Source organism: Melospiza melodia, chromosome 3 (assembly GCF_035770615.1).
Source record: "Melospiza melodia melodia isolate bMelMel2 chromosome 3, bMelMel2.pri, whole genome shotgun sequence".
Lineage (NCBI taxonomy): Eukaryota > Metazoa > Chordata > Aves > Passeriformes > Passerellidae > Melospiza > Melospiza melodia.
Genome location: NC_086196.1, coordinates 121,911,185 through 121,935,623, shown reverse-complemented (window position 1 = coordinate 121,935,623; position 24,439 = coordinate 121,911,185). Strand labels below are relative to the sequence as shown.

General features: G+C 38.8%; 1 protein-coding gene across 3 annotated transcripts in view; it reads left to right on the top strand.

The window, feature by feature from the left end:
- COL19A1 (collagen type XIX alpha 1 chain) overlaps nt 1-23,682 on the top strand; it is a 181,860-nt gene extending 158,178 nt beyond the window's left edge. For 2 of the 3 annotated variants that reach the window (XM_063152974.1, XM_063152975.1), the window contains exons 42-50: nt 1,008-1,052; nt 1,162-1,224; nt 2,681-2,716; nt 2,864-2,908; nt 5,300-5,470; nt 6,403-6,469; nt 8,297-8,452; nt 14,828-14,905; nt 15,130-23,682. In XM_063152974.1, coding sequence (XP_063009044.1) covers nt 1,008-1,052; nt 1,162-1,224; nt 2,681-2,716; nt 2,864-2,908; nt 5,300-5,470; nt 6,403-6,469; nt 8,297-8,452; nt 14,828-14,905; nt 15,130-15,266 — 798 coding nt within the window. In that variant the 3' untranslated portion in view covers nt 15,267-23,682. The remainder of the gene's footprint in view (nt 1-1,007; nt 1,053-1,161; nt 1,225-2,680; nt 2,717-2,863; nt 2,909-5,299; nt 5,471-6,402; nt 6,470-8,296; nt 8,453-14,827; nt 14,906-15,129) is intronic. The other variant, XR_010027253.1, reaches the window with a different exon arrangement.
- The last annotated feature ends 757 nt before the right edge of the window (nt 23,683-24,439 follow it).

Genomic DNA, 24,439 nt, shown 5'->3' with positions numbered 1-24,439 from the left:
CTATATTTAGTTCTAATAGAATCCAGTGGAATAAAATATTTTCCCCTGAAATAAATTGGATTTTTTCACAATTATGTTAAGGAGTTTTAATCAACAAACTAGTAGATATGAGAGACAAATTTTTTTCAGTAGTCTAGGAGGATTTTGAGACATATCCACATATCTTGCTGGAAAAGAATTTGTCTTCTATACCTGTCATCATTCCCTAGATTGAGTAGTGAACCCTTTTCCCCACCTGAGAATGGAAACCTCTTATTTTCACTTTGTTTTTTGCTGAGATTGCTGAGATTGTCGGGGCAGCTTGGACTGAGATCCTGCAAGCATTGCCCCCAGTGCCCATTTCAGCACAAACCCTCAGTGCTGCTGTTCCCAGAGTTGTCCCTGGTGCTGATGGGTTTGGTCTCTCACTTGTACAAAGTCACCTGAGGATTTGCTCTAAGTACACTTTCATAAAATGTAGGTTCAAGTTGTTAAAAGAAGGGCATCCTAAAGGGACACTTAAAATCAACATTTAAATGATGTCATAAGAGAGGATTGTGAATTCTGGCAGGTGAACATGAAATGACAATAGAAATGGCCAAAAAAAGAAGAAAAAAGGTGTTAAGTGAGTAATAAAGTCATATACAAAAAAAAAAAAAAAAAAAAAAATCAGGACTAGAAATTACCTGAAGGAAAAAACCTTGATTTTACAGACACACTAAAAAACCTTGATCTGACTATGACTTCTCAAGATGAAAATCATGGTGTTGTAAAAAAAATTTCATAAAAGCATCTTAGTATTCAAGAAGGATAAGCAAAACCAAGTGACTAAGTAACATTTAAAACAAGAGCCTGTTCATAAAATATGACAAAAATCTGGTGAAATATTTCTTTTTCCTTTCTTAAAGCATTAATGAGCAATACCATGAATATTTCTCCCATATATATATACTCTCTTATTTTTGATAAAGAGGTACATTTCATTTGGCTTCCTAATAATATGAATGTGTAATATTCTCTTTTTGCAGGGAAAGCCGGGATCTCCTGGGTCCCCAGGCTTGCCAGGAGAACCTGTAAGTACAGATTTGAGTTCTGGATTCTTACAATAGCAAACAAATATTTCAGACACCTAATGCAAGGTTTTTCATGCAGTGTTTTCATGTGTGTTTTCTTCTTCCTTAGGGTGAAAGAGGACCTATAGGAGATATAGGCTTCCCTGGTCCAGAAGGGCCACAAGGAAAACCAGTAAGGAATTTTATACTGAATTTATAACTTGCTACAAAAAGAGGTGGTTTAGTTTATCAGAAGTTACAAAAGAAAGGACATTGCATCTTGCTTTGTGTTAGAGTAGGTAACATGTGAAGAACACACAGAGCTGCACTGCTCAATATTAACCATCTAAGAAAGAATTATTCCTGGTATTGTGGTGTTTTAATAGTTAATCTTACTAAGATGTTGCCTTTAAAGGTCTTATGAAGGTCATTTGGATCTTGCTGACATAAAGTTTCCTCTTGTACTTTTTCCAGGGGGAGAATGAGAACCCAGACAGTCAGTAAAGGATGGGGTGACAGAACAGGTTCTCAGTTTCAGTTTAGACAGAGAAGCGTGGGCTGAATAAACTCTGAGACTCTTCTGTATACAGGTGATGCAGCACAGCAGCTGAGGCATTTACTGTTCACTTAGGAGATGTCTAATCTGCTCCCTTTATGTAATAAACGTGTGACAGCAGTGTAGCCAGCCCTGTCTGAGCTGGTTGAACAAACCTAGTTTATATTCCAGAAGGGGTTCAGCCAGGGTAGTGCAGGACTCATTATCTCCCCTGAACCTTGGTGTTTTGGGGATGAGCATGAGCAGCAGAGCTTTGCAGCTTGTCAGCACATCTCCACTTTACACTTCTGCCTGGAAAGTGGACACAGTTTCTGTAGTTACAGCAGCAAATTAGCCCAAGGTGCCTAATCTGTGCCAAACTCCACTTTGCAGTATATGAGGAGAAAGAAATATTCCTGCTGTCTCTGCTCATACAAGTCATCCTTTCTCACTCACAGCTGTGAGTTTGCTACATGTGCAGACCCATAAATATCCTACTAAATTAAACACTGCCAGAGCCTTTATCTTGCAATTATCTGGCATTGTACAATTGTTAATATACTCTCTGACATTATTTTGGCCCATACCACCCAGGACTCTCACATCATGCCACATTCCAGTCTGGAGGATAATGTGGGCCTGGAACAGTCTCCAGCAGTTGCTATGAGTGCAGCCACCTTCTCTGGGGAAGGAAATGGCTTTAACCCATGAGACCAAAACTGTGCTATGCTGCAAGTCCTGACAACCAAAGAATGGATCTGGATTTGTAATAGTAAGGCATAATCTCTGCAAGAGCAGAAGGGTAATTCAGCACCAGGGCTAATATCTAGAATAAAAGAACTCTCTCCCAGGGTTGTATTATGGCTAGCTGCTACTGAAAAAGTGCATGTGCATATACAAATATTCCAAATTTGCAAAGTTTCCCTATAATTTGTCATTTAAAATTGGATGATCATTAGATTTGGTGCACATCTTGATGCTCTTTGTATTTCTATATTGTAGCCACACAAACTGCTTCTTCTGCAGCTTCAGAGCATTTACTAATATGGCACAAACCACTGAGCTTTACCCTTTATACTTTAAAAATACATAAACATATTAATTTTTTTCCTAGGGAATCAATGGAAAAGATGGATTGCCAGGTCCTCCGGTAAGAAAACATGCTTTTATTCATTTTATTCCTCACAGAAACCACAGCTGTTAATCTTAGGCAGTTGCTTTCCATTTTGCTAACACATGAATACACAACAAAGCCTTTAACTGATAAGTTTACCTTTTTTCAAAAACCACATTTCAGGGTGCTGTGGGGAGACCAGGAGACAGAGGACCCAAAGGAGAACGTGTAAGTCCCTATTATGATAACTTTTCTCTTTTCACTGAGCATATAAACATCTCATCAGCACCTATCTTATAGGCAAAATCAAGAAATTAATTCTCTGGGAACTTCAAGCAGTCACCTAAAAATCTAAGAGGTTTAGGTCCTAGACACCACTTCAAGGAATTAGAGTTGATTTGGCTTCTGCATTTAGAGTAAAAACACATTTTACAGACCTTCTAACACAGTTGGCCTGGACGCTGTAAATTGATCAATAGGCTGAAAATGGAAAGCAGATAATCCAGTTATGCTGTTGTCAGATTTTACAAAAGCCATGAACTTGCCCTGTTGTCCTCCTTTCTATGTCACAGACACAAATCATGTTTTATGTAAAACAAGCTTGTCACACTTAGGCAGCAGGAATGCCAGTGCAATACCTGACTGCTTCCCAAACTCTTCAGACAGTTCTGATTGTGGGAACAAGGCCATGGTGGGCAGGAATGATTATGGGAGGTGAGAGATGAGTTTATATATACATACATACATTATATATATATATATATATATATATATATGAAAGACAGTCTTCTTATAACATTCCTAAAGTCCTGATGTCCTAATCACATGGCTGCCACATTTATTTGATGACTCAGAGAAGCGTCTCCCTGTTTAATCTGGAAAAGGAAATGCTGCTTTATGACACTGAAGAGACATGAGGGTTTAACAATTACTACAATTATCCCTTAAAAAATTAACTGTTTGCAAGGTTCTGGTTTTGCCTTTAAGGACACAGGCCTGCATTTGTGATAGAGATTGCAATGAGTGCAGAAAATATAGTCAAGGTTTTCTTGCAGCCATTATTATTATTAGTGCTGTACAGCATGCTCCTTCAGTTTGAGACCAGCTGTTGTAGTTACAGAAAAGAGAAGCATCAAAATTGGAAGGACAGAATATAACTCCTGAATTTTTCTTTTCTGATATAAGAATGTCCTTATAGGATTCATTTTAAGAAGGAATAAGCCACCTGGGCTGAAATAGTTTTATAGATCCTTTGAGTGACTAAACACTACTGTTATAACTACTTTATAAACTGAGTGACAAACTAGATTGAAAACATGTTTTATACCAACCTGTTTTCTAGAGATTTCAACAGATACAGGTGCTAGTGGCTTGCTTGTTTTTGCTGCTATCTCCAGACCTTGATCACAGATTGTGAACCTGCTGGAGGAGAGCAGGTACAAACACAGGAAAAACAGCAGTTCCTTCTGCACAGAATTTGGTACAAGATAAAATACAAGAGATAGGAGAATGCTAGAAAGGAGAAAGGCTGAATAAAGCAGCACCTTAGGCAGAGATCACAAAACTCAAATGTCCTGAATTTTGTACAATTCATGGTGGAAAGTTTAAAGAGGAATCTGGAGGAATATATGACCTATTTTATGAATTTTTACAAGGACCTTTTTCAAAACATGAAGAAAACACTGGAGGCAGTTAAAAAATGCTTGTAATATTTGATTTGCCTCCTACACACTGGCAGCCTGTAAAACATGGATTATTTATAAGAAAAGGATCAGCTTCACACTGGCACAGTACCATGATTCTAGAGAAACTTGCCTTTTTCTTTATCTCTGGTAGAAGAGCTATCTGTAGCTACTCTGCAGGGTTATAAACCTGAGAACTTATCTATCACAGAACCACAGAAAGGCGTGGGCTGGAAGGTATCTCTAAAGATCATCAAGTTCCAGCCACCTTGCCATGGACCTTTCACTAGACCAGGTTGCTCTAAGCCCCATCCAACCTGGCCTTAATATATTTCCTTGCTTCTCTGGACAACTTGTTCCAGTGCCTCAGCATCTCACAGTAAAGAATTTCTTCCTAATATCTCATCTAAACTAACTCTCTTTCAGTGTGAAGCCATTACCCCTTGTCCTGTCACTAAATGTCCTTCTTAAAAATTCCTCTCCAGCTTCCTCCTAGTATCTTTGAGTACTGGAAATAACTTGGATTAAGTATAATTTTGTGTAAATGAAGACATAAAATAGTAGACTTCTAAGGAAAGTTACAGGAGATGTCCTGGTGTCTTTTGCTTGTGTGAATCTGAGCACCTGAATTATACCTATGACATAATTGACATTCCTAGATCTATATAAGGGCTAAAACCTTTCTATGCTCAAGTTCTGTCCTTGAAAAGTGGGCTACAGAGTCAAGCTATTCTTTTTTGTAGTCGACTTCAACATCAAAAGTGCAAGAAAACAAAATATATTTTCAGAGACAAGATTCAGCCTGAAAAATCATCTTCCCTGCATGACTCAGTCTGTTTTTGAACAGGCAAGAATTTTCTCTTTAGCATTCTCAAGTGACTGTTCAGGTTTGTTCCATGATGTGCAATGGTTTGCTTTCTGCTTTTATTTGACACAGGGAGATCAGGGTATTCCAGGGGACAGAGGTCCCCAGGGGGAACGAGGGAAGCCTGGCCCATCAGGAGAAAAGGGGGATGTGGGTCCTGTTGGCCCTCCAGGAGACAGAGGCTATCCAGGATCACCAGGTCATCAAGGTCCCCCAGGCTCACCAGGACCCCCAGGGTTTCCAGTAAGTTAATATAAGTTTATCTTGGTTGTTTGTGTATTCAGACAAGTTATGAAGGTAACATGAGCTGAGCAGTGGAAATTCAACTGAGAAATAGCACAGTATTAGAAAAAGTAAGGATTTCTCTCAGATCATTTCAGTGTTCATTTAAGGTGAAAAAATATACCCGCATGATCAGGCAGTTATTTTTAATTATTTTTTAAAACATCTGCTATGGATAAGCTTTAATTATTTATTTCTTTAGTTCCTGCATACCAATATGGCTACTCAGTACTGTTAATTTTCACATTTTCCATAAGATTAAGAGCTGCAGTCTGAGCCTTTGCAACCGGGAAAGAAAAGGAGGTAGCCAAAATTGATTCTCGATAGAAGACAAATCAGCATTTAGAAAGACAATAAAATTCTGCTTGCCAATTGTAGATAACTTGATTTTTCTGCATGAGCACACAGGCACACACATCCATACTATGGGTTCTTTTTAACCTCAATCATGTAAGGTAAAGCTCTAAAACACTTTTCCAGTGAAGTTACTGGGACCATGGTTCTGTTCTGGTCAGCGGTGCATCAGAGCAAGTAGTCCCCAGGGCAGGTGAGAAGTTGGAACATGCCATGCAAAAGTAAAGCAGATTTTTGTTCCTGATCATCCTTACTGTCTTGTGCAGGATAACTTCCATACTCATCACATCCTGGTCATCTTGGCAGCTGGGAGTGCTTCTCCCACTTCATGCCACTAGTATCTTTACAATATTATAATGTATTTGCAGTAAAGTGGCCTTTGCAGTAAAATAAATAACAAAAATAAATTAAAACACTTATCTGTTGGTGAAAGGTTTATATTGGTAATGCTAATTTGAGCATTTCTTATTTTTGTAGCATCATAAGTTGTCCTCTGCATATTCTTTCTGATACATATCACCTTTCTTTTTCCTCATCAGGCTGATGCAATTTCACTTGAAGAAATAAAGAAATATATCAAACAAGAGGTTCTTAAGGTATTTGAAGGTAAGAATAGGAAATATTATACAACTAAATCTGAAATTCTGCTCTAAATTTCTTTACATGTCATCTAACTTACATTGGACTTAGCAGGTACTTTGTTGCTGTAGCTGTGTTTAGCAAGTCTACCTTACATGATTCTGTTCAAGCAATGAGAGGTTAGAGTATCTGTTAAACAGAGTATTTCCTATGTAAAAGATCAGCACTGAAGATTAGTCTTCTCCAAATCATAATAGCAAACAGAAGTGTCATTGTAGGTACATATATGTATCATGTATCACTGCAGATACTGTTTATCTACTACATACCATTAAGGTGTTGAAATGTTACTAAAGCAGAGACCACAGATGTACCTAATTATTTTGCCCACTTAGTGGCAGACTGTCTACATAAGAGAAAGGTTCAACAGCCTTCAGTCACATAGGTCTAAGCTGCTCTGCAGTTTTCTCAACAAATATCCCTGCTGAGTTCCAGAGCTCCCTGCCAGACCACCATCATCTGGCACAGTTTTAGGCAAGTACCAGATTCAGCCAAGGCCTTTGTATTATGTAAGATTTCTTAGATGAGTCCTTACTCTGAAAAGGGAATATTTTTCTTCCCCAGCATTCCTTTAGTCATGGTAGAAAAGCTGTGACTCCGGTTTCTGAAACAAGCTTCTTCATGAACACCCCTTAACAGCAGCTTCTCTTCCATAGCAAAATGCATTTCTTATGTCCTCAATATGCTTTGTTATTCTGTTATTAATATTTGTGGGCAAATCTATCTTTTAGAGATAAAAGAAATTATATAAAGCTTGAGACTTCTTAACCTGTTCAGGCAGTTTTTCGCTTTGTAACAAGGCTATCACTTTGTGCATTATCACCTTTCACCAGGGTGCTACCCCTCAGAGTTCAACCTATAATGTATTTCAAGAGCAATTTGTTGAGTGAAGTCACTTCCTTTTCCCATTCAGATAGAATGGTAACAAATATTTAGTCTATTCATAGAAAGAAGGCATTATAAGGTGCCCTGCCTAGAGGGAATAAAGTAGTTTTGTCTTTATAGCTATTCCCTTTTCTACACCTCACTACTGTTCCCACAGATCTTCCAGTTTTGGCATTGTTTCATTTTGTTTACTTTCTATCACCTTCCTTCTTTTTTGTTTGATGCCCACTCTTCTCTAATTTTATTCTTAAATCTTAAAACTCTACCACTGTAAATACCCACTAAATTGTGGCATGCTTAGGGCTTTAATCTGGTGTAAATGAGACAGAGCCAAGGTTAGTACCTATGTTACCTACCTCTAAGGAACAGTAAAATATTACCAAGGACACTTAATCTCACCAGCATGAAAATTTCTATTCTGAAATATCTGCAGTTAGCAATTTTTGCTGAGTGCTTTCAGGTTTTTTACAACAGTTTTCAGGTTCCAGCACATTCCAAGAACTGTTCACAGGATTTAATCTCTACTTTGCAGCTTAATATGAGTTACAAAAATAGAAGGTAGCCCTCCATCAGTGTGTTAAGTACTAATTATTCTGTCTATGTGTTTTAAGTGCTTCCATGAACAGGAGTCAGAAATAATTTGAAATATTGGAATATGTTAGTAATGGAGAGTAGTAACAGAAAAATTTATACAAATTAATTCTGATTATTTCAAAGGGTAAAGACTCAGACATGAATCTGAGTTAGAACTGAAGGTCTCAGTGCTTATTGGAGCATTTAATACCTTGACTTTAAGAAGAATTAAACACCCTACTTACAGAAAGTTTAGCTGGGGCTTTGGGATTTTTTTTCCCCTTTTTTGCTAGCAGACTTCTTACCAACTTTTTCCTGTGTCTTTGATTAATGAAGAAAGGATGGGTCAGTTTGTATCCCAGCTGAAGCTGCCTGCTGCAATGCTTGCCTCCCAAGCTCATGGAAAACCAGGGCCCCCAGGAAAAGATGGATCACCAGGGCCACCAGGAAAGGATGGTTTGCCAGGGCCACCAGGAGAACGTGGAATTCAAGGTAGGCTTTCCAAAAAATGTTCCTTTTAGCTGTATCTTGAAATCCTTATACACTTGCTAATGTTTATTAAATAAGCCAGGACTAGCTATCTAGCTTTCTAATGATTAACTTTTAAACTTATGTACTTATGTTTTTCCAGACCACATCTAAATATTAACCCATAGTAAATGTGTGGATTTTACTGATTAAAAACTCCTAATCAGTGCATTTTATTCTAATCAGTTATAAATTTAATTATTGACAGATATCTAAATCTGACAGAACTACTGTAGCAGGTTTTTTTTCCTACAAAATACTTGAATAAGTAAGAAAAACAATGCCAACACTCTTGCTATTTAGAGTCAGCTTCATATTTAGAGGCCATCTTTTTTAAGAAAAAAATCTTTCTGTCTCCTGGTCCAACTGCTCTCAGCTCATATCCTGAGAAAATACAGGGCATGAAAAACTGAAGAAGCAGTGAAAACTGAAATATTACTAAATTGGTTTTTCTTATGGTGTAGGAACCTATTTTCATAAAAGAAGAAATCAGAGTAATCAGTTTTTCACTAACTTAAGGCATCAACTGTACCCCAAACAGTAATTTGTGCATTGCAATGCACTTGGACAGTATCGGACTCTCATTTCTGTGAGCTACTTTTACTGCAAAAGTGTCATTTAGTGCAAAATTAGCTCTGAGGGATCCAGGATCATTGTAGTTGTGCTCTACTGTAGAGCCAGCCTTTCAGAGATTAAAAGAAAGACGAGAAGAGACTAGAAAGAAAAAAGAATTTATAGATGAATAATATTTTGTGGGTGGGTAACATGTCATTTGCAGTTTATCTGTAGGTAGTTCTTTATTATCTTTTGTTAGTTTGGTCTGCTCTGGAGTCAGAGCAAGTCAGACTGGAATGAAGAACATGCCAGCAAAGCTGAAGATGTGTGGATCCTAAAGCTATCAGAAGAATAAGGACTTACTAACACTGATAAGCGCAAACCACTGACAGAAGCTTGAAAATGTGATGAGCTCAGAATGAGAAGAACAAGAATAAAGCATCAAGGAAAACAATAAAAGGCTTAGAATCTTACAACACTGACTTCATCGTTACCTAAATATTCAGATCACTGCAAACAGTCACCTTCAATGTCAGTGCCAGATTGTTCAATAATGATGGATGTACTGGATAGTCTCAAACACTTCTGGGAAGAGAAACGCTGCACTAGGTTTCATTTCCAGCTAGTGAGCATCGAGACTAAAAGATGATAGCTATGCTTGAAAAAAAACAAACAAAAAAAAAGCTGCTTTTCCATATCTTATAGTTAAGTAAAATAGTGCCCCATGTACACAGGATTTCCATTTATTTTACCAATATGCTCAATACTTGTTTTTAATTAGTAAAAGGTAAGCTAAGTGTAAAGCCTTTAATTCTCTGATACATAAAAGATACAAAAATTTACACTTCCAAGGAAAGAAAACCAGAAGTTTACCTTGCCTCTTTTTTATACTGTGAATAAGAGACTGTCCTGTCAGAGGTACACACTTACACACACCCTTCAAACCTTCCTCAGTTGTGCTTGTGCATGTTAATAGCTTTGTGCCAAGAGTAAAAAGAAATTCAAGTCTCTGAGCAGATTGAAAAGTATCTTTTTATATTCCAGCTTGTCTTCAGCCATAAAATACATAGCAAACAAGACTTCTTGGTGAAGCACATTACGTGCATGTGTGGCTGGGTCCTTTAAGGTAGCATGCTGTGTGCACAAGTCCTGATACAGGCTTGGAATTGACTGATAGACACTTCTTATTCTATTTCTCACTTGGGGGTAGCCCAGACTGCCAACTCCAGGGATTTGCTGTGGGCAGTAATACGTGGCAGAGGGAGTCACTTGTCCCCCACAGGCAGTGAGAAGTGGATGCTTGTGGCAAGCAATTAACAGGACCTCTGTGATATGTCCTGTTTGTGATGCTGCATGCAGAGCCTGCTAGAGCCAGCCAGATGCTGCTGGGTGTCTGGAGAGGTGTTTAACTTCATCTGAGGATTCACAGGGGTCCCTCCATACACCTTGAGTGTGGTGTTGGTTCCCCTGGAAACTGGTCAGGAATTATTTGGGCAGATTCCAACAGAATCTCCTTCTGCACAGCAAGCTAATAGGTAGTGGGTTAGTCTCAGAAGCAAAAAAGAAAGATACTGACTTTTGGACTTATAGGCATGGTTTTCAAAAAGTGTATTTGAGGAATTGCTAGACTCTTATGCAGAGATTCATTCCCTTCTAAGGAAGTCCAGAATTTTTACCTGCTGGCCTTCAGCAAGGTTGTTCATGGTGTTCCTCACAACCTTCCCAGTGGTTCAGGTAGATATAATTTATAGGATGGTCTCATTAGAAATATAGCATGCAAGCAAAATAGAATTGCAACTGAAATTGTGAAACACATAATTGGTATTCAAATAGCCAATGGAAGATTTTTTATAGACATATATGTATATATTCATTTCAAAAACTATGCACCTGCAAGCTGATGCTCTGAGGAAGGGCTAATGGTAAAAAGTACAGCATGTCCTTAAGGGAGAACAGAGGGACTTTACTCTGCATGAGTTTTAAGGTATGTTTATACCTTAAAACCTCCTACAGAATTAGAAAGTTTATTTCAAGTCTTTACAAACAAGATATATCAATGTCATCCATCTGTAAACAGACAGTCAGCTTGTCATGTGTAAGAGGATCTAGCTCAATTAACTCCATTGACTTAATTGGATTTTTAAAATTGTAATAGTAAGGGAATTTTGGTCCATTAGATGAACTGCACCTTGTGATAACTTAACAATCCAGAGATTACTTATGTTAATATGACTTGATTTCTTTTTTCAATAGAGAAAAGATTCTATCCTAGTTAAAATTCACTCTTTCTGTCAAATTGAGGAAAATATTTTTTATTTGTCCTCATAACTTATGGTAGCCTCAAGGAATCAAAAAAAATAGCTCAGCTCAGAAAATAAAAATACCATGCAATGAATAGTGAAAGCTCCTTATCTTTATTGGTAATCTCTGTTGTAAAGTTTATGTCTCTTATGACAATTACTTATTTGTATGGTGGAAGCCTGTAGAAACCTTGGCTGACATCAGGAGCCCATTGTAGTGAATGTTGTCTATAGACAATCATTCTTCTGAAATGGCTGCACTGGTTTCAAGATACCTCCTGCAAATTGTTCTCTGCTGTGGAGGTTAAAGTTAACCTGTTTTACTTTGATTTGAAACCCAGCTGCTCCCTCAGCTAGACAGCTGTAACATACAGAAGGAAGTCAGAACATGTACTGGGGGCTGGATGAGGGGGCTTCATCTTGGCACCCTCTCTGTTGCTTTGCAGTTTTTTTAAGGACACAGAGTATTTGCACAGTCAAGCACAGTGGGTACTTTGGTCTCATTGTTCCCTGTGGGGGCAATCTCTTTGCCTTGTATTTATATTAAAGAACCTCAGATTTCTCAGATACTTGACATGTTAGTTTCAGGTGCTGCATTGTCCATGCTGATGGAAGAGGGTCTCCATGATGTGGGTGCAATAGTTTCTGGAGCAGTTTAAATACCTTTCACGTCTGAGTTCATGGACATGAACTTCTGTCATTTCCATGTAGAGCCGAGGGTGTAGCAGTAGTGACACTTCTGATTGTGCTGTTTGTGGCAAGCACCAAACTGAGAGCGGAATTCCAGCTGTGACTCCTCATCTATGAGCAAAAGCTTATCTGTATGAACACAAACTTGCTATATACTGCTACCAAGTGTTTACTATACTGCCCACGTTGGGTATGTGTTTGTAACATTTGGGGTTACAGAAATCACAACAAAACTTCTAGGACCAGAGTGAAAGGTTCTGCTAAAACAGTTACTTTTTTAATTAAGCAGGTGCCTCTTACTGAAATTTTAATTCTACCAGAAAAAGTAGATAGCATCTTATATGTGCCTTTACATTAAAAACGATAAATCTGTTTGGTGTGTATGGTAATATTTTCCTTTGACTGTGTATGAGTTTGTCAGTCTAAGCTCAGAAAGAAGGTAATATTATCCTCTAGAGGTGTAATCATGGCCTTGCTTCTGAGCAAAATATACCTCATTAAAAATCAAATATTTTTCTGCCAGAATTACACCTTACATTGTTCACATTGTTTACATATAAGTCTGTTTATTAAAATTCTTGCGTTCTATCAAATAAAGCCTTATTGTTAGACAAGGTATTTGGGAATTTTTGTATTAAACTTCAGTGCTAGCAGAACTTACCTGCCACCATGTAAAAACTACACCCTTGCATGTGTATTTGGATACAGTCAATAAGGGTTTATCACTAAACCATGCTGCTCTTTGTCCTATTGTAGCGGCTTTTTTCCTTATTTTCTTGTGTTCCAGTGATGTTTACAGAATCATTCAGTCTATCTCAGTTGTTTTCAATTATGGTGTGTCAAAGACCTGCAGTAATGTTTATCATGGAGATTGTAAATGTGATGTATAGTACCTTTGATTTCTCTCTCTTCTCCATAACTAAAGAAATGCAAAACAAATCATTAGTGGCAGAAGTCCATTGTAAAATTAGAGTTAACTGGGTTTGTAGTGGGAAATGCATTGTAACTGTTGAATGTAAATTAAAAAACATTGAGAAATATAAAATAAATAGGGCATGTAATGGATTCTGTAGTTGTATTATTGAGCTTTGCAAAAAGCAGCAATACTAGAAGTTGCACAAGATTTTTCAGAACAAACCAACTCGGTGTAGTTATAAATATTACTGTGGTCATTGGAGAGTAAATCCAAGATTCAAAATCCAATACAAATACCTCCATATTCCTTTTTCTTAGTCTTTATAGCTTGTGTGTGTGTATGCCTTGTACAATTCTGCTTAACATAACTCAGTGACCAGAATGCATGGTTAATTTGAATTTGGGTTTCTGTGAGATTTTAAACTGTTGATTTCCTTTAGTTGTGTTATGTATAGCAACCTGCATGCATTTTATAACATTCTTGCCTCACTGTAATTTCCTTGTTGTGGTGCTGAGAGGAGTAAGATGATTGATGCTCTGTTTTGAAAGCTGGAATGATTGCAACAGATAGCAGACTTTCTACTGAAGTGTATAATGAGCTTGTGTGTAACAGAAAGCTTGAATGCTCTGTGTACCATTCCTACTGCATTGTGTCTGTTGTAGCAGCCCTGAATTGGTACCCACAGCCCTCAAAGTAATTTCCTTCTGGAATATCCTGTAAGGTAGCCGTGTTGCATAGACCACACCACACTGGAAAGAGAGCCTTTGCCATCCATCTGTCAGTGCCAGTTAATCTTCATGGGACATCAGGTGGATTGGCATGGCTGTGCTCTTCTCTTTTAATTCAAACTAAGTAATAGTTCTTCACAAGAGGAGGAACTCAATAGTTTATTGTATGGCATAGGTGATGCTAAAAATATACTGGTCCTTGAAGCAGGAAGATTTTCATTCCAAATGTGACCAGAAATCAGCAAATTAATCCTAAACTTTTGTCACCTTACATGCCAGCATCTGAAGTGCTGGGTACAGAAGTGTTTCCTTGTAAGCCCTTTTGAAGTAAGGGTTTGTGGCAGGTGTCTCCTCTAAAAATGCCTTAATCCTTTCTCCTGCATAATAAAGGTACATTCTTAACTTAAAATAATCGGGAAAATATTTTACTGTGGCAATAAGTCCTCTGCTCTAAAGATTCCAACTAATAAAACTTTTAAAAACGGTTCAAGGAAAAAGAAGCAGAGATTGGGCATGGGTTGCAGCACCTGAAAAGGTGGAAGCCTTTAGATAAATTCAAAACTATGGCCTGTGAAGGAAAAGGACTCAAGTACTCAAAATATGATTACTAACCACATCTTGTTAATGACATGCAGCTACTTGGGTCAAAGTAAACCTCAAACCCAAAATCTGCACAAGGTCCAGAGATGATTCATTCCATGTGAGGAGAGCTGGGCAACACTGGCCAGGGAGTGGGACTTCTCTCACATACAGGAGAATGTCTAATCATAAAACTACCACTTTACAAAAAGTCCAAAAAGTGCAAGTGTAAGGATTTATGCAGAACAGAGAGAGTAAAATCTGCATTTGGCTCTTTATTAGAGGAATTTCAGGTAACTTAAAATCTTGGGGAAGGGTCAAGCTAGTGAACAAAGCAAGAGCCCTTTGACAGATGATGTAACAGTTAGAGCTAGAAATGCTCATATTTTCCAGAAGGAACTTATAAACTTAAGAGTGGTTTCGAAAAAAAAAAAAGAATTCTGAAGAAGAGAACTGAGCATGTGCTTTCTCAATTATATTTGTCTTGGTAATTTCATGTCAACAAGATATACAGAAAATTCCTACCTAAAATAAGAGGGTGCTCTTATCTTCATATCTTTATTCTGTGTAGGTTATAGAGGACAGAAAGGGGAAAGAGGCGAGCCTGGAATTGGACTGCCTGGTAACCCTGGACCGCCTGGCCCTGCAGGTACAAGTCTCCAGATCTATTTCTGCTATTGTTATTTATGAACTAACAGGCCTTTCTCCTGGTTTTGCACTCCTGCTTTTCCTCCCGAGCCAGATCGCAGCGTGAGGCCAGCCCCACCTGCCTCCTTGCGGATGTGCTGGAGTGCACCTGATGTCGGTGATGGAAAGCAGGGCACTGCTCGTGCTCTGGTGAGGACCCTGCTAATTGTAGCTTTGTTTTGCCAGCTGCAGGCCTGCCAGGCCCACCAGGAGCATCGGGCTCCCCGGGACCGCAGGGGCCGCCTGGAGCCAGCGGGAGGTGCAACCCAGCGGATTGCTACTACCATGTGTCACAGACTCGCTCACGCACCAGCAGGAAATGAAATCCCTTCCCCTGACACTTGGGTTCACGGTCACTTTTCACTCTTTCCAATAAGTTTATTTAATTTTTTGAAATATTTGGTGCATTATTTTTTTTCTCTCGACACTGCATGGTATATAGATAATTTGTAAGGCACAAAATTGAGCCTTTTTCTATGTTATTTGCAGTGTCATAATGATGACATGATGTCATGTATTTTCCAGAGTGCATTCCATGTGTTGTTTCTCTTATTTATTTTGCTTAGAACAGAAAATAGGCCCAAATAATTTTCATAAACTTCTTTCTTCAAACAAAAAATATTTTATTATAACTAAAGACATTATGTATGCCTCCATATGTAAGCTGGCTTTATTTTTCTTGCTGGTGGTGAATTTTCAATGGAAAAAATAGATTTCTGAAGTCACAAAGAGTACTCGTTCATGGCGAACGCAGGACCTGAGCTGGAGCACTGGGAACTCTGTTCAGACTCAACATTCATGTTCCCCAAGGAGGCTCCAACACACCTTCTGAAAAGGATCTGCCTTGCTCCAGGAATGCTGCCCACCATTACAGGCACATCCAAGATGGCAAAGAAGGAAACAAAGATGTGTTTGTGGTCTCCTTATCCCATCCAACAGGGAGCTTCAGGCTGACTGGAAGATAACCGGCTGTAGCTCCAGAAGTGTCTCTCCTGACTGGAATCAGTCCCAGCTGGGGGCTTGTGTGTTCCTTCAGTCGTGGTTACACACACCCCAGATATTAAATGCAAGAGGCTGCTGACAGTGCTCTGGACTGAGAGCTGGCACACCTTCTAACCATTAGGTGGACTGAGTAAGGCTACTAAGGTCTGGAATCAAGCTACTCTGCTATTAAGTCTGCTACAGCAAAGGTGACCCCTTGCTTTAGAGCAGAGGCTGGTGAGTGCATATTCCAAGAATGGAACTTCACAAGCCTCTAATCTTGGTGATGGCACTGTTTTCTTCTTCCTCCTGCAATAGTCACATGCAGAAATCAGCTTGAGATGAACATGGAATCTGTACAGTGCACAATTCACAGATCCTATTTACTGGTGACAGAAAATTTTTTGAGTTCAAGAGAAATTCGGAAAAAAATACAAAACTCTCCTAGAAGGTGTACTGCTGAGAGCAACAGCATCCAGTTTTCAGTCATTTAGTAAAGGCTGCAGGAACAGAAAATGTCAATGACGAACAAAGCAGAACAATGTGTAAATCATGTAGAGTTCAAATATTTGAGCAAAAGAAAATCTGAAGAAAATTGATCACACAGATGATCCTGAAAAGGAGTGAGTAGGGGTGGCCAAAATTTCACTTCTGGTTATTAGGAAACAGATGACCCTAAGTTAGTCCTGTGGAATTTTGTACAGGGCAATAGAAAGCGAAGGTGCTGCTTAGAGAACACAAACATCTATAACCCACAACTGCAAAATGCTCCTGTAGTACAAAGCCATACTGAGGGATTTTATCCCATTGTTTGGAAGGCAGTCACTCTCCCACATTAGGCAGGGAAGTAGTTTTGATAACTGTGCTTGAGCAGTACTGAGCTACCAGGGAAGTATTGTCAAATTGGAAGTCCTGGCTTCCAGAGAAGCTGTTGTGATACATGAATCTGGCTGAATTCTGGGTTTTGCTCAAAAGCAGTTAAGGAATGACTGGTGGGATTCTCTAGCAAGAGCTGCACATTGGCATTTGTTCTAAATAGTTCCTAGCACTTGCGTCCAGAGCAGAGGAGCAAGATGAGAGCAAGAAGTGACAGAATTAACTCAGGCAGCAGCTGGGGCACTCAGGACACTTTCTGAAAGGGAAAGCACAGATCCCTGACATGTTCATCAGTTAGGTGTTTGGAGGAGAGAAGGTGCTTGCTACAAAAGGACGTTAAAGGAAACACAGGGATGGAAGGCTGAGAGTAAACACCTGGGACAGGAGAGGGCAGCAGGAATGAGGATGGCAGAAAACCTGTGGCACACCATGAAAGTATTTCCTGAAGGAGCTGCACTACACCCTGCAGCTGGGGACACCTTGGGGAGTCAGGGTGCTTTATCTTTCCTTATGAGAATGGGGTCTAAAGCCCACAGGCAAACCCAGTCCTTACACCTCCTGTTCTTCTTAGCCCTCACTCCTCAGGGTGTCTGTCCTATGGCTGTCCCTTTTCCAGGCCAGCACAGCCCCTGCTCTGTGGGCAGCACTGTCCTGCTGGGGTGAAGGTGCATTTGGGACATGTGGTCCTGCCTGAGCTCAGCTCAACACAAGCTGCTCCCGCTGCAGAACTGCTGTGCCCATGGAGCATGTTCTGGTTTGCCCTGTGGAACTGATCACCCTTCCAGTCCTGGTCCTCAGAGCTCTGGGGCTGTGGGAGGGCTGGGAATGGTGAGGCAGCTTGAGACAGGGCACTGAGGCACCGAGTGCTGCCATGGCCCAACCAGAGAGCACAGCCTGGCCCCAGCACATCCCAGTGTCTAAACATGGACACCAGAGGAGCAGCCGCACATACTGGTGTCCATTCTCTGAAAGGAACTGCTGGTCAGGTATCTTGCATAAACATTTTCTGTTTCTTTTTGGTTTTGGGTTTTTTTGGGTTTTTGGGGGTTTTTTTTGTTACTTCTCTAGTAATTCCAATATATGTATAATCTAAACATTTTTTACTTCAGAAGGTAATTTTGAACTTCATTTTCTGTGATAATATTGAAAAGGGTGCTGTCTTGAGTTAGTACTTGAGTGACTTAGAGGTTCCCAAGCAGCCCCATCCTGGAAGGCTGTACATAGACCATTGCACCACTTTGGTGGTATCTGTATATTTTGGGGCTTTTAGCTTGCTGAAACCCAGCATCTGTTATCTGCCAGATGCAATTGCTGTATTTTAATTTACTTGAACTTATTGGGAAGCAGAACACTTTTTATATTTGAAGAAGTTTTATTTTTTCATCTATGTTTCCTACAGATGCCTTTTTCTTTTTATAGGCTTAAAGAGAAAGGTCTTTCTAAAATGTATTTGAATGCTTTCAGTTGATTTGCAGGTAACTTTGGTAATTATCTTGTTGCATTATTTTTATTTTGCTAAAAGCCCACTTTAATTTTCTCATGTGAGAAAACGGGTAATTTTTTATATGGGCTATCTCAGTACCTATTTTAAGATGCCACTTTCTTCACTAGGGTAGAGCAGAGCTAATCCCAGCTTAACTTTATTTCACACTGGCTTGCTCCTAATTCACATTTTTAGAATTGAAAGTGGAAAGTAGCTGGAAACATGTGTCTGCATGCTTTTCAGGTTTGGCCCCTGAAATTTCTTTGCAGTTTCAGACTGATGTTGTCTTAGTTTTTGGGCAGGAGGCCAGGGAGGGAAGAGGGGATGCTAATCTCTTTTGCAATTTGCTTATCAGTTTTATATCTGTTTTGAGCAGTTCATGCTGCAGTAAGCACTGCAAGGAAATAAACACGAGGGATTATTTTTTTCCAGTAGCATAAGGCCTTTTATTCTGCTTTGGGTTTGTTTACATGCAACAAGACTCAGAAGTGAAATAACTTTGACAATTTTTTTTTAAACCTTTTTTAAAAGCTCTTTAAGCTTTATCCTAGTTCAGGGTCAGACTTTTACATTTTATGTCAAGTTGCTTTATCACCTATTAAGCACATGTTGGGATTTTCTTTAAATAGCAACGTACAGAACTACTCAGTTTGCCTAGAGAGAGTGCAGAAACTTCCTCAGAGGGAAGCTTTCCCGAGGCTGCAGCAGATCTCCTGCTGTCCACATGGTGGAGTGCAAAACATCCTTTCAGTACATGGATTACAGCCCAGGCATAACTGGCCCAGCAGAACAAGAGCTGACCCAGCCATGTGTATTCTCACAGCACAACAGTCTGTGTTTCTGATTTTGTTCTTGAGAGTTACTTTTTTCTATTTTCTTTCTTCAAATCTCTTTCGTTTGCATGGTGGTATTTGCAGAAATACTGCCTTTCTTGGATAATTATTGTAAGATAATATTGCTAAGATTTTGTGTTTATTATTATATTTTGTTTTATGTATGTTATAAAAAAATGTGTTGTGGTGACATCTCATTTTCAGGCATCATTCATGTCCCCTGCAATGATGTTTGTCCCCAGGGGAGGAGGGACTCACCTATGGTTAGTAAAAGCTTCAGCAGCATCCCAGGTACAATTGGGCAGCAGTGCAGCCTGGCAATGTTTTGAGAACCAATTTTCTTACCTTAAGCTGGATCTGGTTTCAATGTTAAAAGAGCACGGTGATACAGAAACAGGATTGATTATCTACATTTTATACATATCTACTACATTTTATGATTGTGGGTTATGACAGATGTTAGTTATGCATAACTTTGTTAAATAAGTGGGGGTTTTAATTAATGGATAATCACACAAAGTATTTTGGATCTTCTTTTTTGCAAGGGTGAAATGTTATTTTTCATTTCTATGTGCACTCAATTTTTTTCTTTTTTTTTTTTTTTTCTGAAATGTTTATCTCGTAAACATTTTGTAAAATCTTGTAAAAACCCCACTGGCTAAATTAGCATTTTATAAACTTGTTTCTCCACACAGACTACATAAAATCAGTTCTTAATCTTACATTTTACCAATGCAGTAGTAATGCTGCTTCAATGTGAAATGTTAGAACAAGAAAAGTAACTGAGAAATCAAAACATTGCTGATTTGGGGTGTGTTCATATTGAGTTTTTCATAGATTCCGGATGTACCAAGTCATGCAAATTTTTCCTGAAACCTGATATGTCCACTACAATTTGATTGTACTGGATGGATGTTTAAATCACCTCCATACACATAGGTGGGTGTAAGCCATGGAGAACAAGTTTAAACCTGACTTTGTCATGGTTGGTATTTAAGTGGAAAATTCAAGCTTCAGGATACTGTAAGAAAATGTGGTTTTCAAATATTAATTGCTAACAAATATTACAGATTCTAGACCAAAATAAGGTTGTAGCTAAAAAGATTGGAGTCTACATGTCTTTTAGCAGTTTTCTTTTAGTCTGCTATTCTATAAACATGAATGCATTTAATTGCTTACTGCAGTTTTAATGATATTCTGTCTCCAGTCAGAATGTTTGAAGGATTCTCAATGACATACCTTGGTGTTTTGTATTCTTTCATTTCTGAATTGTATGCAGCTGTCACTGAATGAATCACAGAACATGATGACTGGTTGCTTTCTTCCTTCCTTATATTTTTGGTTTGCAGCATTTAAGGTTCAGTTCAATGGAAATGTATTAAGTGGATGAAAAATAACTTTTTGCATTATTGTGTGGCCATGTACATCTGAAACAGGATGGATGGAAATGGAAATATTTTGTATACTTTCTGTTTGTGGCTCTGTCAAAAATGTCAGCCTTTCATTCTGTGTCAAATCACGAGAGGGAGGATGCAGCTGCAGACAGGAGACAGGAGAGGCACAAAGCCACTGCAGTGAGCTCTGGGGAGACGTCAGGGTGGGTTGGCTGAATTTGGGGGTTGGATTTTAACCCCAGCTGAAGTCAGGCTTGTGCTTCCTAAACCTGGAGCTCTACAATCTGGATTAAAAAACAAACAAACAAAGCCAACCAAATGCAAAACCTTGGTCTTAATATGTATATAATTTATGGAAATTAATGCATTCTCTGAATGCAGATAAACTTACCGCCCAAGTAGGAGATAATCACTTTTATTCAAGAAACTGTTTCCCTGAACTTTAGGAACTGTAGGAATTTTCATTTTTCTCTTCCTCTCTAACTCTCCCAGGAGGAAAAAGGCTGATGGCATTCTAAAGGACTCTAGGTAATAATTTTGCCACTTACTTGATTTTCTTCCAGTTTCATAGTGACTCCAGAAATTTTGTTTTGTTCATTGTCTGAAGCTGTCAGGTTTACTCATGCTTTTGAATGCACAGAGAGCAGGCAAAAGAGAACAGGAGTAACAAAAAATTGAAGGGAGGGAATAAAACTGAAGCTGTAGCAAATCCCACAGGAGGAACCTGCCCTACAAAATATAGATATTTTTTCTCTACCTGTGGCCCGTGAGCAGAGGAGACGCAGCAACTGCATTTTTTAAGTATAAAGGAAGCAGAGGTTACATGGCCAAAAAATAATACAGTGATGAGCAGGTCAAGCAAACACATTTCACACAATTATCTAAGCAATTTATCAACATTTGCAAAAATGCAGCCTTTGTATGTAAAGCACAACTTCTGTGTTTTGCCAGGATGAATTAACACTGCTGTCTCTGAAACAAAAAATGTTTCTTGGGAAACTTGGTTTCTTTTTCCTTCTGTCCTTCAAGTAACCTTCAAAATACCATCTGCTGACACTTTTCATATTTGAAGGAAAACAAATTTTGTTGTAGATCTTTGCTTGGCTCTGGATGAGCTCAGATCATGACGAAGTATTCAAGGACACAAAATGTAGTGTAATCCTCCTTAGCCTTGGTTTCATACATAATTTAGGAGCTCCAAATAGTGCTCTAGAGCTTCTTTGGCTACAGAGACTTTGGCCTTTGTGAAACATTCAAGATTTTTTGGCAGCTGTTCATACTAACTTGCTTGAACCCAGTGATGGCTGAGGCAAAAAACATATATAAACTCTTATATTAATTATATGTGTACATAATATATAGCTGTGTAATACATCTATCTCCTAGCTCAATATTTGGCAGCAGTGTTATGAATTCTTGCTAATAGAGTGATGGTGAACGGTGTAAATCCAGCTGGCCTCTGGTCACTAGTGAGGTTCCCCAAGGCTCAGAATTGGGGTTGGTCCTGTTCAGTGTCTTTATCAGTGACCTGAATGAGGGGATTGAGGGCACCCTCAGTCAATTGCAGACAACACCAAGCTGGGTGAGAGTGTTCATCTGCTGGAGGATAGGAAGGCTCTGTAAACTGGGGAGTCTGGATGGATGGATGGATGGATGGATGGATGGATGGATGGATGGATGGATGGATGGATGGATGGATGGATGGATGCTGAGAATTGTCCCAACCCATCACCAGTCCCAGGCGCAGGACCTTGGCCTTGCTGAAGCTCATGAGGTTCCCATGAACTCGCTTCTCGAGCCTCTGTCCCATCCCTTCCCCCAGCACGTTGATCCCACCACACAGCTTGGTGTCGTTGGCAAACTTGCTGAGGATGCACCTGATCCCGTGGTCCATGGCACCAGCAAAGACTAAACAGTCCCAATATGGACCCTTGAGGAACTGGCCTCCACTTGGATATTGAGTCAGTGACCTCAACTCTTTTAGTGTGGCCACCAGGTCTGTCTGTCAAATCCACATCTCTCCAGTTTACAGGCAAGGATGTGTAGGACAGTGTCAAATTCTTTGTCCAGATAGATGATGTCATTCCCTCTTCCTTCCTCCATCACCACTACAACCCTGCCAGAAGGCCTCCAAATTTGTTGGCAGTGCCAGGTTAAGAGTCAGACTCAATGATCTTGAAGTTCTTGTCCAACCAAAAAAAGTCTATAAACTGGTTCTCATTATGATTTTCTCTGGGTTCCTGCCTATACTGAAGTAACTGAGGAGTTAAAATATATATTTATCACCCTGCAATTAAACCTCCAGAACTAGAGGTGATGACAGAGATCATGGTGAGTAAAAGATTTTCACTAGTCTTCTGCTCAATAAATCTCACAGAATTTTATGATGCTGAACCTGAAGGAGATGAGAACAAGATTTACTTGGGATTTCACCAAGATTTCAGGAGCATCTAGTTAAAATTGTTGGCACACTGACAGTGGCTTGTGAAACCTCTCAGTCTCTTTGCACTGTATCTTCTAACTTTATTCAAAATCTTTTTTCTGTATCACCATAGTCAATACATCTTTATTTTAAATTCATAATCCTGTCTTTATTTTCCAAATCTTTATTTTACTTGAATGTGCTGTTACTAAAAATCCAATCTCTGGTATGTTCCAGTGTACAGTCTACCATTTGTCAAGTACCTCTTTTCCATTCTTGTGTAAGATTTGGAATTGAGAATTAAATTAAGCTATGCATCCCATAAGGAATTACAATGGGCCTGAGAAGTTTTTCTTCTGTTCTTTAAGTTAAAACTTGTGAGTCAGCTCGAAGGCAGAAAATCTGTCACAATCTTAAAATGTCCACTTATAGAGATTCTGCATTGAATTGACTCTCAATGTTGGAATTTGTTTGATTGTAATAATTCTTATTTGAATTTTGCATATGCATATTTTTGCTCCTACATGAATTTCCTTCTATTGTAGAATTTTATGCATTTTTCAGACTATATTTTCTAAAGCACTTCACAGTTATATTTAAATGTGTGGGGGGGTTTGCTTCTTTTGATTCATATGTTTATGCATTACATACAGAAAACAATATTTTCATTCTGTTATCAGGTGAGATTTTTTTCCTTTTCAGCAGTTTTACACACTTTATAGTCAAAATAAAAGTTTGCTGGTGAAACTACAGGTTTTTTTACTAGTGTTTTATTTGTTCCACTACCTAAGGAGTACTTTTGAGGACTCTGCTCCAAGTCATTAGAAACCGACCTAATTCAAAAACTTTTGAAAACCCCTTTATGTGTTCCCAAGCCGCTCACCTTGTGTGGCATCTTCTGAATTTGTTCACAAATGAAATTCTTTGCACTTGCCAATTTTGGTGACTTTGGTTTGAGGTAGGTTTAACTACTATTTTTTTCAAGAACTCCTTTTGAAGCAAACATTATACTTGTACTTTTCCCTTTAGTGTTATCTTACATGTTACGTGCAAAACGAAATTCTCCATGGATCTTGTTATTTCTCTCTGTTGTCACATGGCATCAAGTGTTTGCAGCATGAGCACACAGTTAAGGGCTAGGAGAAAAATCAGTGCTTAAAACAAATGTGCCAAAGCTTGTATAGGAAAATTTGGACAGCCAATAATGAGAAGAAAAGAAATATCATAGGGTGGTTTCATCATTGTCTTGAAGAGAGAATAAAGTTCAGAGAGGTAAAGTCAAACCAAAAATAATTTAATTTGTAAAGAGAGGAACAGAATACCCACATTGCACATTTTCCTCTAAATCTGAGTATATTAAAAAAGACAACTTGGGCCACCTAATGGCTGCCTTCTGCTGTTCTGGCCATCAATACTGAATGCAACCATATATTTAAAAAAATTATTAATTTGGGGACTTTTAATCTTTTATAGGAAAACTACATATTTATAGGACTTAAAATTCTGC